Here is a 15566-nt window from a genome sequence, read left to right as displayed (position 1 = left end):
TTTTTAAGTGCTGGGAGGCTGGGCTGGGCAGGGTAGCCATGGGGACTTCTCCCATGGCTTCCCCCACCCAGGGAGAGGCAGGCACAGCTGGAGGCGCTGCGGGAGAACCTGCAGCCACCCGGCTGTGCCTGCCTCTCCCCGGCTGATCTGAATCAGCACCATATCTTTCAAAGCCGATTCAGCCAAATCAAATGAGAACAGTGATTTAAATCACTGAATCAAATTGCTGTCCTCCAAATTGGCCAAATCCAAATCGAGTACTTCCCTATTTGCACAGGCCTGCAGTGTCCAAGGCTAGTCACAGCTGTGGTACATAATGTAGTGGCTTCCATAAATCCCCTTCCTACCTAACAGCAGACATGGAAAGGGTGACAAGAGCCCCTTCTCTCTGCTTTCCCCCTATGCCAGAGTGCAGCAACAGAAGAATAGCCCCTCTTTTCAGCCAGGAGGTGCCACTTAATCAGTATAGGCTGTCATGAGTCAGTCATCCGTGCATGCAACTGAGGAAACTCATTTTTAAACTTGTGCTGGATATGTAAATACCACACAGCAAATGGGTAGAGATGATACTTGTGCAATTCATTTTCACATTACTTTTCAGTGTATCTTGCCTCTTTGCTAACCTTAGCTGCTTACTTAATAGTTTGATAGTTTACCCATCATTCCAAAGCTCCACAAAGCCTTAGACAAGTCTTACTTTTTTAAATAAATCTACCAGACTTCCTCACAACTTTGGAACTATACCTTCTTCAGAATTGCATCTCAAAGGCAGTGGAGTTCTACTGATGTGAAACAGATGTAATAAGAGGAAGGTCTCTGTCCCAGGTTTACGGTCTGCTTGAGAACCTACAGTCCTAGCATAACTCTGTAGTGTGAAGGCTTTTCTTTGGGCTGGAATAGCCTGTGAATGCAACTTGTCCTTAAAGCACTTTATACCTTGTCTGTTTATTACTGCCTTTAACTGGGATAGTGTCCTAGACCCATTTTATGTCTAAGAAAATATTTAAAATATTAGAAGCATAAATTATATCTTGTAAAAGTTTCCTCTTTAGTCTGGGCTAGCAACAAACACCTTAAAATAGGATTTCTTAATGGATTTGCAAAATTGATGTAATTTGAAGTACAGTGATGCTAGTAGCGACCTCCCTATCCAGTTTCTTTGATCCAATCTAGTTTTGGGGATACCCTTAAAATTCAGGTGTTCAGTTTTGACAGTGGTTATAAAAATGGCTCTTGTCCTCATGCTTATAATTGGGGTTTTTTGCACATAAATCTTTGCTTGACTGAATTTCAACTGCATACCAGTATCCATCTATGTAAGCTTGAAGTTTTATCTTAGTAGGCTCTCACTTGAAAAAATTCAAGTTAAAATATAAATATAGTATTTATTCAATGTTTACTCATACACAGTCTTTCTTGTCTCTCTCTCTTCCCCCCCCCCCACAACCCCACCCACCCTCCTTCACATAAATTAGACCACAAGCATCTGATGTCTTAACTGTTTGCATGTAATAGTGGCCAGGCCTTTGGGAAAATCATGGGCAGAGAAAGAAAGGATGGCCAGGGAACTTGCTGTACTTGCAAAACTTGTAGTGTTTGATTTTGTTAGTTTGTATCTTATAAAAATGGAATAGTAAATTAATAAAATGTGTTCTTCTAAGCATCTGAAATGTTTAAAGCAAATAGGAAATATATAGGTAATAATATCTATATATGTATAAAATCAATGTCTGTCTATCAAATGGCAATAAATGAAAATGGGAGATAAACTGCAAACCATATGACGAGTATGTGTATAACATGTTAAACTTAAATAAAAAGAAAATGAATAGGAGATGAAACAAAGGATAGAAATAAGCAGAGTTTTAAAAGTCAATAAAAATATTTTGTAAAGTAAAAGGATATTTTTTTTAATTAGAGATTGGCCAGGGTTAAAACTAATAATTTATTCCTTCAGCCCAGTAATCAAGTTGGGCTCTGCCTACCTATATACTAATATGATTTCACTATTTTTCCTCTTGTTTTTCGTTCTTATCAGCCTTCTATAATTTGTAAATCAGATTATTCCATCTTTTCTTTAAATCAGGTCCTGATTTTGTAGTTGGATCTATGCATGTGACCCTTTGCATTTAAGTGGAACCCCATGGACTGAATTGGGACTGCTCAAATGAATTGTTTCACATACCCTAATCTTGCAAATTTTTGTACACAGATTGTAAGATATGTACTCAATGCCAGTCAAAGTTCTTTGGGTGAAAGTCAGTTGTGTGAACAGTACTTAGCATTGTACTAAATATAATCCCCATTACTGTAATACAAATAATATTACCATGATGTTAAATTACCACATTTGTAATTTCACTAATAGATACCAAAATTCAAAGATACAGGAATTTTTACCTGGTGTAGTTATCCAAAAATTCAGTATTAGCTTACCTTTTGAATCTTAAATTGTATGCAAATTTTACAATGTAGCATTTTGTAGGTGGGATGCAGGATGTTATAACAATGTAAAACCTCTGTTGAATATCAGTTAAATTTATAGTGTATGGTTTTGATTTTTCTGACTCCACGCATATTTCTATAATGTTGGTATTAGTCTAATATAGTTATGATTTGTTTAATTTGCACCTAGTCGGGTAAGGGAAAAATTTTTGCCTATCCTTTTTTCTCACATTTTATAGCAGGTTACTTCTTTACTAATAGTTTGCTTTAAGAATTGGACATGTAATAATGAATGTGTTGGAATTAGGATGGAGATACAGGTAAAATATTTATTATGATCTGTTTTTCCCCCCTTTGGTTTGCATAGACAAAACACTTGTTAAAATATTTTTTAAAGAGTATAAGATATCCAGTGTTTGTATTCCCTGATTTAAGGCAGATGTAGTTTGACAATTATAGGGTAGTTAGTTACCATCATACTGCTGAAACAAAGACTTCAGCTTTAGTCCCAGAATGTGAGAAACTAATTTTGGTTTGTTTTAGTCCCTCATTGTTACAAATTAATCAAGAGCTACTTAAAGTCTAGAACTCATTAACTTCATACATTTTACTGTTCCCATGACTGAACTTAACTTAAAACATAAAGCTTATTTTAGTTGCTCCCATTTTTCCCATTTCTGCCTATACTGTACAAATGTTCCCTTATCTCTAGATGTAGATGGCAGAGTGTATAACTACTTTAAAATATCTAAGTTTTGCAGATTTCATGCAGTGTTTGTCTATATTTCATCAGTAATTTCAACAAGTTTTGTTAATTTTTCCTTTGAGTGGAAGAAAAAATGTGAGAAAATAAATAAGTCCAACCCATGAACACTACTAAATGTCTTGCTTATAGTTTTGAATATTTTATTTACCTTTGAGTTCAATAGAATTTTTCAAGTATTTGCATTCAGTTGTAGAATCAGGGCCTGATGTCGTAGTAAACATTTGCAAGATTAAGTTTTATGTTGGGAACTCCCTGAGAATTTGATTTCAATGGATTTTGAATCAGGTGAATCAGGCCTTAAGGAGCTTACTGGCCTGCTTAATATCAATTTTTAATAAACCTTGGAAATCCAGGGAAGTTTCAGAGGACTGGAAGAAAACTAATGTTGTACTATTTCCTATTTCAAAAGCAAACAATTAGAGGCCTGACAGCTTGATATCAATCCTGTATAAAATAATAGCACATATGAATGGGAACCTAGCAATAAAGAATTAACAGATGATGATAAAGCTAATGCTAATCAAGCTGTATTTACGGAAAACTGATCTTGTAAAATGAACGTGAGATATTTTCTAATATTACAGATTTGGTGATATTATTGTACTGATGTGATATGCTTGGACTTGCTAACATGCAATGTTTTGATTAAAGGACTAGGTTGATACAAAATTAACCTGACCTACCTTAACTGGATTAAAAACAAACTGATAGGTTTCAAAGCATAATTGTAAATGGGGATTCCTCTTCAAGTGGGTATGTTTCTAGCAGATTTCTACAGGATTCAGTTCTTTACTTTACCATTTAATCAGTGACTTACAAAAATAGAATAAATGAACATATCATTAAATATTAGGAGAATGAAGTTGGAGAACAAAAGGCACTTCTACAGAAGTAAACTTGATTGCTTGGTAATTTGGGTGCAAACAAACCAATGTAGCCAGGTCCTATTCTGGTTCTAAGATGTGCTGTGGTTTTAGGCACCGGAGTCATCAAATATGATACTATTGCACCCCATGAAACAGCCACAGAATTGCTAAGTTAACTAAATAATATACCTCAATTGGGCCTGAAAAGATTCATGGGCAACTAGACATGGGCTATTGCTCATGTTCAGATGCCAGGCAAAGCCATCTAGGTGGCTCTAGCCAACATTTGAATATGAACAGCAGATTCCTGCCTGTGCATTCCAGTTCCATCCATGGAATACATGAATCCTGTGCGAGTCCCTGATTCCTTAGAGAGAGAAAAACCATACTGAGTGAGGGTTTGAAATTGAGGTTATGCATGTAGCTCAATAGAGAAGAATCCCCATGCATCTTTTGTCCAACAGTCTTGTGGTTAGAGCCCGTGACCAGGAACTGGGAGACTTGTGTTCTAGGTCACCACATTTACAACCGCCCAAGAAAGTTGACTGTAGATTAACCATGGCCAGGAGCATCCTTCATCTATCCCAGGAGTAGGCAATCCCCAGTGTGGCACTCGAAGGCATTTTGCTTGGTGCACGTGCCTCTGGGTGGATGGCACAGAAGGGACCAGGGCTACATGGCCACAGCAAGGATTGGGCCCTTCATGGCTCCCCCATCATCCACCCCTGGCACCACCAACCTCTTACAAGTAGAAGTTATGGGTGTTTTCAGGACTGTCCAAAAATGTTGCTGACCCCTGGTCTATCCCATTCAAAAGATGCAAAAAGATACAAGTACTGGAGCTGAGCATGCAATATGAAGCTTGGCTCTGCAATTTGGGGGAGATGGTGCTCTTTTGGCAATGAGAGAGTAGGGGAACAACCCATGGCTCCTTTTATCCTGGAAGCATGCCCAGCTCCCTATGCCTGAAGAAGGGTGTTTGTGCCCAAATGCTTGCAAAAACAATATTTAATTGGTTTAATAAAAGATATCACATCTACCCAAAGAACTTTGTCTGCCTAGGTCCTTAGACCAACACGGCTATAACCAATAACCTAAATCATAGAATTGCACTCCTCCTTCCTTGCTGTCCTTCTTGTCCCAGGACTCTGGCATGTCTTACCACCCACTGGTCCAGCTTCAACAGAAAAAAAGAGAATATTCTCAGTCCTGGCTGGTAGTTAGAGAACTTTCATGGGAAATGGTAGACAGTGGTTTCAAGCTCAGTTTGGCTGAATGGAATCCAGAATTTCTCTCACTTTCTGAGGAAAAGGTCAATATGCTTTACTTTATATTAAAATCATTGCTGCTCCTACCTAGACATACTGCAACGTGAGACTTCTCCCATCCAACATAATGAAAGCAAAAAAGCTATACACTGAGAAAATGGGTTTGCTGTGTGCCTCCTTTGGTAGAATAGGATTTCTCTTTAGGGGCAAGATATATATTTTGTGGGCAAGGAGCTACTAAGTCCTAGACATCTAATATGCAAAATAGGATTTTGGATCACATGTTTTCAGTACAGCCAAGTATAAACCTATATTGTGAAGAACAAAAAATGTAGGCCATAGTTCCTAGCAAGCAGTGACCCTAATAAAGATGTAGGAGCCTGATTGAGTAATCAGTTGAACATGAGATTGCAGCAAATCATTGCAGTCAAAAGAACTAAAGTGATGTTTGGATGCACAAAGAAGGGAAATAGTTAGTTGATAGGGTCAAAAGGGACCTGAGCAGATCATCAAGTCCGACCCCCTGCCATGGGCAGAAAAGGATGCTGGGATCAAATGACCCTGGCAAGGTGATTGTCTAGCCTCCTTTTGAAGACCCCCAGGGTAGGAGCAAGCACCACTTCCCTTGGAAGTTGGTTCCAGATCCTAGCCACCCTGAGTGTGAAATAGTGCTTCCTGATGTCTAGCCTGAACCTACTCTCGATCAACTTGTGGCCATTATTCCTAGTTACTCCTGGTAGTGTTCGGGGAAACAGGGCCTCTCCCATTCCCCACTGGCCCCCCCTGGTAAATTTATAGATGGCCACGAGATCTCCCCTCAGCCTTCTCTTGTGAAGGCTAAACAGATTCAGGTCCCATAGCTTCTCCTCGTAGGGCCTGCCCTGCTGCCCTTTGACCATGCGAGTGGTCCTCCTCTGGACCCTCTCAATGCTGTCCACATCCCTCCTGAAGTGCGGCGCCCAGAACTGGACACAGTACTCCAACTGTGGCCTGACCAATGTCTCACAGAGGGGGGGGATTACCTCCTTGGACCTGCTCATGATTCATCTGTAGATGCACGACAAGGTGCGGTTAGCCTTACTGACTGTGTCCTCACACTGTCGGCCCATGTTCATCTTGGAATCAATAATGACTCCAAGATCCCTTTCTGTCTCTGTGTGGACGGGAATGGAGTTCCCCAGCCTATAGGTATGCTGCTGGTTCTTTCTCCCTAGGTGCAGTACCCTGAAATATTACACAGAAGTAAAGAGGTGATATTGTATCAGCATCTAGCAGCTGTGCCAACTACTGCTGAAGTGCTGTGTTCATTTCTCATGCATGGTTCAAGAAAGATGTGAAAAGTCTAGACAGAATTCAAAGAGGAACCACAAGAATGATTCCTGGACTGGAAAATGTTGACTTCTGCTGAGAATTAAGGAGATCAATCTATTTGTCTTACAAAAGAGAAGGTTAAGGGGTGATGTGATCACACTCTGTAAGGACCTATTTCAGTCCTTCAGTCTTCATTTTTTATAGCAGAGAAAGGTATATCAAGATCCAGTGGCTGCTGTCTTTAATTTCTGTGTCTCCTAGCCTCCCTTGTGTACCATCCTCTTGTCTCAGACCTTGTGCAAATCCAACAGGAAGATTAGTAAAAACAGAAGAGTCGGAAGCTTCTTAACTTCCTGAAAATTTTACCACTGCAATCTCTAGCAGCCAGAAGGAGGCACTGCAGAAGAATCCTAGAAACTCATAACATTCCCACCAAGTTGGAGTTTTGGGAGTCATGGGGGCCACGAAATATGCACGGTTTTAATACATGGTTAAAACCTGTAATTGGCTACTGGTTACAGTCCAAATAGTTTATGGTTTCCCCATAGATATTACATATAACGTATGGTATGTATCATATGTGTTATAAGATATAAAAGTCCTGCTTCAACGCAACATCAGAGACAAGCAAAAAAGGAAAATCCATTGCAATCATTTCTAGTCTAATTGTAACATTTACACTAGAAATTTCATGGCATAACACTGCTGTTTCAAGTGATGTTGAAATGGATATGCGGCTGAATCCATTTTGTCCCATATAGTGTTCAAACACAATGTAATAAAAATATATAGGACACTTTAGGATAGTTGAGTCTATAGCATTTGCTGAACAGATTGAAGTTCCTAATGAAAAAGGAAATGAAAATGAAAAATATTGAGTGAACAGCAGGTCCCATTTGAGGTGATTATGAAGGATGTTTCTTTATTCTGTCTTTTCTTGTGCAATCTGAAAACAGTAGCAGGGGGTTACAAGCAGAGTTCATCATAGAGTTGTCAATCACTGTCATTTAACATTTTGGAATGGAAGATGTCTTTATTCAAGGACAGCTGGGCAAATCAGAGAAACAGATTTGCAGTTAGTAGTCTGTCCAGCCTACACTAAACAAACAAGGACAGGGCAGACATACTGGCCTCTCACATAAAAATATAATGGACTCTGCTGACCTTGGTGCCCTGCATTCAGCTTCATTCCCAGTTGCATAAAAGCTTCACTACCCATTCTCAATTTCCTTTAATTACCTACATGATGCAGATAAGAAAATGAACCTCACTTACTTACAGTCAATGACCACAAACAGGAAATTAGGTAAGCAAGTTGTTTAAAATAAGTGTTCTTGTTGTGCTGGGGAAGATCTAGTGAGAGCGTGTTTTCAAAAATACCAGTTGGTCTGGAGCCATTCAGCTGATCCTTCTCCTGTTTGCTGCTTTAAATTGCAAGGGAAAACTAAGTAAAAAATCTCCTTGGTAAATATTCTTTAAAATATCTTTGAAGGAGATGTGAGTTAAATAAGGGTGAAGCAAACATACAATGTTCTATAGGGCTTAAAAAGATTGTGACCTTAGGTTCAGAGAATAAATGACCACAGTTTTCACAAGAGATCTGGCAGAGACATCAAGGATTAGGCAGCAGTTGTCTTTAGTCAATCTTCAATTGAAATTTGTTCTAAGAGTATGAAATAAAGTAATGACACACTGATTTTATTTCTCAATGCTCTTAAATTGTAAAGAATCTTCCATCTACATTTGCAGTATTATATGTACATTCACAGTGTTTAAATGTAGCTTTCTTTTCTCATATATGTAATTAGAAACTGTGCTGTTGCTTGTTTGATAAAAGCTGTGTAGCTGTTCTAAGTAGTTGAAAAATGTAGTATGAATTAGGACATAAATCAGTTGTTACATTGAGCTATTAAAGTTCCCTTAAGGCATACTCAAAAGAGCATTTTTTTCCTGTATCACATTTAAAATTACTAACCTTTGTGAACATCTAATTTATGTGGATTTCTGGGAAGTCTGATTGGAGACTAAAGTCCATAGTCAAATGTATTGTTCAAGAGGAACATTAAACCCTAGATATTTTGATTTGACAATCCCTTTGCTAGATCCACAGTTCAGAAAGCACTCTCCTCTTTAATGGCATTGCCTTGCAGACTGCTAAAATGTTCAGTGACCCAGTGGATAAAAAAATGTCTACTTGCACTGATTACAAGTGAAAAAGATAATGCATATTGTGTTTTATTTTAATCACACTACTTCACATTTAGGCTCCATCTACATGTAACACTTAAGGTGTGATTAACCAGTGAGGAGCAGTGTTTCACATGCTGCCCTGGCTGGGAGGCCCATCAGCTGATGAGGCTCACAACAGGGGCAGCATTCCACACTCTTCCCCCCCCCCCCCCCATGAACCCCAGCACAGCAGGCCAGGGTTGCATGCACTAGCCCTGCTGCAAGCCTCATCAGCTGACAAAGCTCCCAGTGGGGCCAGGTTTCCACATGCTGCTCCTACTGCAAGCCCCAAAAGCTGATGAGGCTTGCAGCCATGGGAGCTGGTACAGGGGGAGCCTGGGTTTGTGATCTTGGCCACCCCCTGCAATGGCAATAAGACGTGATTGGACCAGATGCTTGATCGTGTGCCATGGCAGGAGGTGTGATTGTGTGGATCGTGCATCAGATCCCATCACATCTTTCCCTGAACATCTAAGAGGTCCTCAGGGGCAAATCCTTCCCATACCAAACAGTAGATTAGCTTGATGCATGAGGGGTATGGAGGTGGGCAGAGAGAGGAGGTCAAAACTGTATTTTTGAGGATGTAATAGCCCTGCTACTGTTAGATTCTTACTCCTCAGGAGGAGCGGTGGATTCACCCACTCTGGCATGGCTACCAGACAAGTCTGTCTTGATCTCATCTCCAAAATCTTACAAAGCAAAACACAGAACTTCTGTTGGTACAGAGATGCACATTCCAAAAGCATTCTACAACACTTGTTTCTTGCAAAAAGCCAGGGTAGGGGTCCATCTTCAGGCACAAGCAGTTGGGTTTTCCTCCAGATGTTGGTTTCATAGATTTCATAGACATTTGGGCTGGAAGGGACCCTGGAAGATCATCGAGTCCAGCCCCCTGCCCCAGGGGCAGGAAGTCAGCAGGGATCATAGGATCCCAGCAAGATAAGCATCCAAATGTGTCTTGAAGGCGTTCAAAGTGGGTGCTTGAACCGCCTCCAGTAGCAGTCTATTCCAAACCTTGGGGGCTCGGACAGTGAAGAAGTTCTTTCTTATGTCCAGCCTGAACTGGTCACAGTGGAGTTTGTGACCATTCGATCTTGTCATCCTTTGGGGGGCTCTGGTGAACAGACGTTCCCCCAGATCCTGATGAGCACCCCGATAAACTTATAGGTGGCCACCAGATCACCCCTGAATCTGCGCTTTTCCAGGCTGAAGAGCCCCATGGCTCTCAGCCTCTCATCATAAGGTCTGTTTTCCTGACCTCTGATCATGCACGTGGCTCTCCTCTGCACCTTCTCAAGCTTCTCCACATCCTTTTTGAATTGTGGAGCCCAAAACTGGACATAGTACTCCAGCTGCGACCTCACCAAGGCCGAGTACAAGGGGAGAATGACGTCCCGGGATTTGCTTGAGAAGCATCTATGGATGCAAGCCAGTGTTTTGGTCGCTTTACTAGCCACAGCATCACATTGAAGGCTCATGTTCATCTTGTGGTCAACCATGACCCCCAAGTCTCTTTCATCTGTAGTGCTAACCAGCATAGCACTACCGAGCCTATAAGCATGCTGCAGGTTTTTCCTCCCAAGGTGGAGAACCTTGCATTTTTCAGTGTTGAACACCATCAGGTTCTCATCCACCCATTTCATGAATCTATCCAGATCCACCTGGATCACCCTCCTATCCTCAGGTGTGGATGCTTTACCCCAATGTTTGGTGTCATTGGCAAACTTAACCAGTCCACTTCTGACACCAATGTCCACATCATTGATGAAGATGTTAAATAGTATAGGCCCTAGGACAGAGCCTTGTGGGACACCACTGGTCACAGCACACCAAGACAATTGGCTCCCATCGACCACCACCCTCTGGGTCCTACCACGGAGCCAGTTCCCCAGCCAATGGATCATGGTGACGTCAAAGCCGCAGTTAGCTACTTTAGCCAAGAGGTGATCATGGGATACCAGATCGAAGGCTTTTTCAAGTCGAGTTATACAATGTCAATCTCTTCCCCATTGTCCAGGTGATAAGTCACCTAGTCATAAAAGTAAATGAAATTGGTCAAGCAAGGCCTACCCTCAATAAACCCATGCTGGGTATCCCTCAGGATATTGCCTTCAACTAGTCTGTTAAGGATGGCCTCCTTGATAATCTTTTCCAAGACCTTCCCCAGGATAGAGGTCAGGCTGATGGGCCTGTAGTTTGCCAGATCTACTTTCCTCCCTTTCTTGAAGATAGGCACAACATTGGCCCTCTTCCAATCATCGAGCACTTCGCCAGAGCACCAAGAGCTCTCAAAGATCTGTGCCAGGGGCTGAGCTATGATGCTCGCCAGCTCCCTGAGTACCCTTGAGTGTAACCCATCAGGGCCGACTGCCTTGAAGGTATCCAGCCTGTCAAGGTGTTCCTTCACGAGGTCAGCTTCGATGGAGGGCAAGGAATCTTGCCGTTTTAATAATTATTTAGATACCGGTCATTTGATCCATGGTCATTTAATATTTATAACATTTCTTTTAAACATTTCAAGGGCACAGTGTCTTTGAATATGAAAAGGAAGCAAAACACTGAGAAATGAAAATGTGCAGTATTGACTCCTCGCAATAATTCTAAAAACACTCATTGAGCCATTTGGGGTGGAAGGAAACATCAAGGAGGTCATTTAGCCTATCTGAAATACTATATTTGACTAACAGGCATATTATTTCTGTACATAGAAAATTAGCATTACTCTGCTCTAGCATAAAAATCAGCTATATAAAGAGTATTTAAAATACTTCACGGTTGTTTGGATGTTTTAACATAGACATGATTTTGTTAAATGAGTAAACTAAATAATTCTTAAGCATTGTGAATAGAGTTGCTGCTTTTAGCAAAACCCCAGAGACTCAAAGGTGTTCAGTAATTTTGACATATTTGGTTTTAAATGGGTCAAAGAGGGGGGAAAAAACCCTGCCAGTTGCTTGCAGTTACATTTTGCATTTTATGTTGTTATAAAACTGTCTTTTTGTCCTTTTTTTTAAGGACGCTGAAGAGTACACAGACCTTCCAGTGAGACACAATGAAGATCAGATGAACAGTGAACTGGCAAAGCGTCTCCCCCTTGAAGTCAATCCTTATTCATTTGACAGTTCACATACAAAAACACATCTACTGCTGCAAGCCCATTTTAGTCGTGCCATGCTACCTTGTCCAGATTATGCTACTGATACAAAGACAGTGTTGGACCAAGCTATCCGAATATGCCAGGTACTGTAATCCATTATATAGTTGATAGCTACTGGTTTCCATTTTGTTATTAGTGAATTGGAATGTAGTGAAATGCTTTGTCTAGAAACAATTTGAATTGCTTTCTGCTGAGTTATCACAGTGTATTTTTGTTGGGGACTGGAACCACCTAGGAAATGCCCAAATGCATTGCAACAATAATTTTAATTATTAAGCCAACACTTTAGTGTAAGCAAAAGAATTTAGTATTTTTTCAGCAGTTTTTATTGCTTCTCTACCTCTTCTCCCATACACAATGGGTGCATCGACATGTGCTCCCCCAGGTCCCCTGCTAGCCTAGGGCTGCTCCACTCTGGCTCAGTGTGCTGTGGTCCCAGGCCCATGTGTACATGCTGCACTCAGGAGCAATAAACTCCAGCACAAAATAATAAAGTATTTATTTTTTCTCCCTAATTGCATGTGTAGATGCACCCATTAGCACATCCACAGGAGCATGGATGTTTTTGATTCCCTGGGGACAGCTGGTGACCTTGCGGAACGCTTGTGCCACGTGTGTGCTTTGCAGTGCTGCAAGTTACCCTAGGTGTGGTAGGGGAGGTTGGGGCCAGCACTGGGCTGAGGGCCTCCCAGGACTGCAGCAGGTGATTCCACCGTGCAGAGCCTGGCCAGCAGCTACAGCATGGCTCCGGGAAACTGGGCTCCGGTTTTGAGCGGTGCACACTGCCCATGTATGTTCTACATTTATTTTGTGTGTGAATGTTTTTGACCCCTGGATATATCCACACACTGGCCACATCCAAATGAGTGTAACTGTACTACCTGAAACAGGCCTGCAGTTTGTACAAAGAAATGTACCTTGTAATTCTAGACTTGTGCTGGATCATTTGAAATACTGTATCTAACTACATACTATATTTTCTAAGATACAACATGCCCTAGAATGTAATATACATCTTGTTTTTGAAAGGTAGAATGGATTTTAAAAAGTTTTTTCCTTGTAATAACTAATCAGGCAGCAGCAGCTAAGGAGTAGAGCCTAGTGTCAGTATTCTGCTCCCTGTAGATATTACTTTTGCTTTTGCCTATACCTGGCAGAAACTATTCTTTCCATATTTCCTGTATTTAGTGTATTTGCTGCAATTACAGCTGGTTTTTTTTGAGAAAAAAAGGTGTTGTATGTGAGAGAATATGGTATATTGTGCACCTAACCTCAAATTGGCACATTCTTATCATCATCGTTGTCATTGTTAGCAGTAGTCAGTATAACAACAATAATCATTTATCAGCACTTAAAACTGCTCTAGATGCTGCAAAACACAGAATTCACCTTCAGAATGTTGTGTGCGTGTGCGCACGCGCATGCTTTTTCTTCACTGGATGTGTCAGGCCAGTGAATAACAGAAGTCCCACTATTAATTATGGCAACACTTTTACCAGGAGAGTTCACTATGAACTACAGAGTATCAATGAAGTGCCCAGGGTCTGAGGCTTTTGGTACAAATCTTTTCCCTGGAATGCTAAGGTGTATATATTTTTCATCTCTCTATCCCAGGATAGGGTTTTTTGAAAATTGATTTCACTTAAAAGTGAAATATTCCACAGTTCCATTGAATGGAACAAAAGCTTCTGAAAAGTTTACATTTCTGAATTATATTGTGCCTTTTTAACCACACATCAATATGAGGATAAAAAGCAATTTAAAAATAGAGAAAAGCTTACCAACACATTTGTGCTTGAAACTGGTACATGGTTTCAGCCTCTTGGGAGAATATTTGCTTCATCTTATTAGTCATGGTTTCCAAACTAAGGTTAAAGTTCCTAGTGTCTAAGCAATAGGCAGGGTTACATACTGGTTGTTACCTTTTTTCCTGTACTGACCTGTTGATGAACTCTAGGTCAGGAGGCATGAAAAAAAGATAAAAGTTGTGAAGAGGGAACTCAGTGGTAGAAGTATGTGTTTACTCTGTGTATAGTAGTTCCCATGTACACGTAGCACCCATGCACATGCATCAGAAGTCAAACTGAAGGTTTTTGACAGCCTGGAAAGCCAGTAATTTTTTGTTGGAGATTTTCATTTTATAGTCCATATATTTATGTATTTGCTAATTCTTAAGTCTCTACCTGTTAAGTTAATGTAGATAACCTTCAATATGTGGCCAAATGAAAAATGAAGTTGTGATACCTGCCAATGGGCAAATCATCCACAGACTCCCCCAACACTGCTGCTCTGAGAGTACCAATATAGTAACATTACCAAACCTTTTCAAATGCTTATGACTCAGCAGAGAGGCCTGGGTTTTCATCCTGTCTCATGCTCCTGCAGATCTCCACCTTTTACTGCCATATAAATCCTTTTTCCCATCCAGATTCCCATGCATCTTTCATCTTCTATCTTGTATTCCTGAAAAGAAAATACAAGTCTGGTCATTCATATTCTTGCCCCCATTCTCACCAACATCATCTTTCCAAATATTCATTTTGGACAAAAAGGAACAGTTTGCAAACTAACCAGATAAACCTGTTTTAAACAATTAATTTATTTCCTGAGAGAGGAGCCTTCCCAAGTCTTCCTTCTCATTTTTAAAGATATGCCTCTAATACAGGGGTCGGCAACCCCTGGCATGCGTGCCGAGCGTGGCACGCCACGGCCAGCCCCAGCTCTGGGTAGCTGTTGCCAGTGACGGAGCCCAGGCTGCTCCCAGCAGGGCTTGCAGCATCCCAGCTGCCTACTGGGAGCAGCCCAGGATCCCGGCTGGCAGCAGCTCCCTGGAGCTGGGGCCAGCTGCAGCTGGGAGGCTCCAAACAGCTGTGTTGGGCTCCGGCACCAGCTTCACACCAGTGCATGCACCCACGCATCAGAGCAGGTAGTGGGAGAGGGGCCCGAGCCAGCGCAGCCCCAGTCTCTCTCCCGCTCCCGGCACGGAGGTGATGAGCCTGGCGCAGCTGTTTGCAGCCTGCCTGCTGCTTGCTGCAGCTGCCCAGAGCCCGGATTGGGTACAAACAGCTGCGCCGGGCTCATCATCTCCATGCCGGGAGCAGGGGAGAGACCGGGGCTGCACTGCCTCAGGCCCCTCCCCCACCACCCACTCTGACATGCAGGTGCATGCATCGGTGTGGAGATGATGCCGGAGCCCAGTACAGCTGTTTGGAGCCTCCCGGCTGCAGCTGGCCCCGGCTCTGGGGAGCTGTTGCCAGCCAGGATCCTGGGCTGCTCCCAGCAGGCAGCTGGGATGCTGCAAGCCCTGCTGGAAGCAGCCTGGGCTCCAGCAGCTACCGGGAGCCAGGGTAGCTGCTGGCAGCCAAAGAGCCCCAGCTGTGGGGCAGGGGCTTTGGGTGGGAGGCAAGGGGCAGTAGGGATGGGGGGCAGGGGCTTTGGGTGGGGGGCAAGGGGCAGTAGGGATGGGGGGCAGGGGCTTTGGGTTGGGGGCAAGGGGCAGTAGGGATGGGGGTCAGGGGCTTTGG

The 15566-nt window shown here is 42.1% G+C and overlaps 1 protein-coding gene across 1 annotated transcript in view; it reads left to right on the top strand.

Annotated features, from left to right (window-relative positions):
* The window catches only part of ASCC3 (activating signal cointegrator 1 complex subunit 3), a 567972-nt gene that overhangs the window by 519955 nt on the left and 32451 nt on the right, over positions 1-15566 (top strand). Inside the window, exon 37 of the mRNA XM_006271799.3 lies at positions 11901-12125. Within this exon, the coding sequence (XP_006271861.1) occupies positions 11901-12125 (225 nt within the window). The remainder of the gene's footprint in view (positions 1-11900; positions 12126-15566) is intronic.

The sequence above is a fragment of the Alligator mississippiensis genome, chromosome 1 (assembly GCF_030867095.1).
Source record: "Alligator mississippiensis isolate rAllMis1 chromosome 1, rAllMis1, whole genome shotgun sequence".
Classification (NCBI taxonomy): Eukaryota; Metazoa; Chordata; order Crocodylia; family Alligatoridae; genus Alligator; species Alligator mississippiensis.
This window is presented reverse-complemented; position numbering and strand designations above follow the sequence as displayed.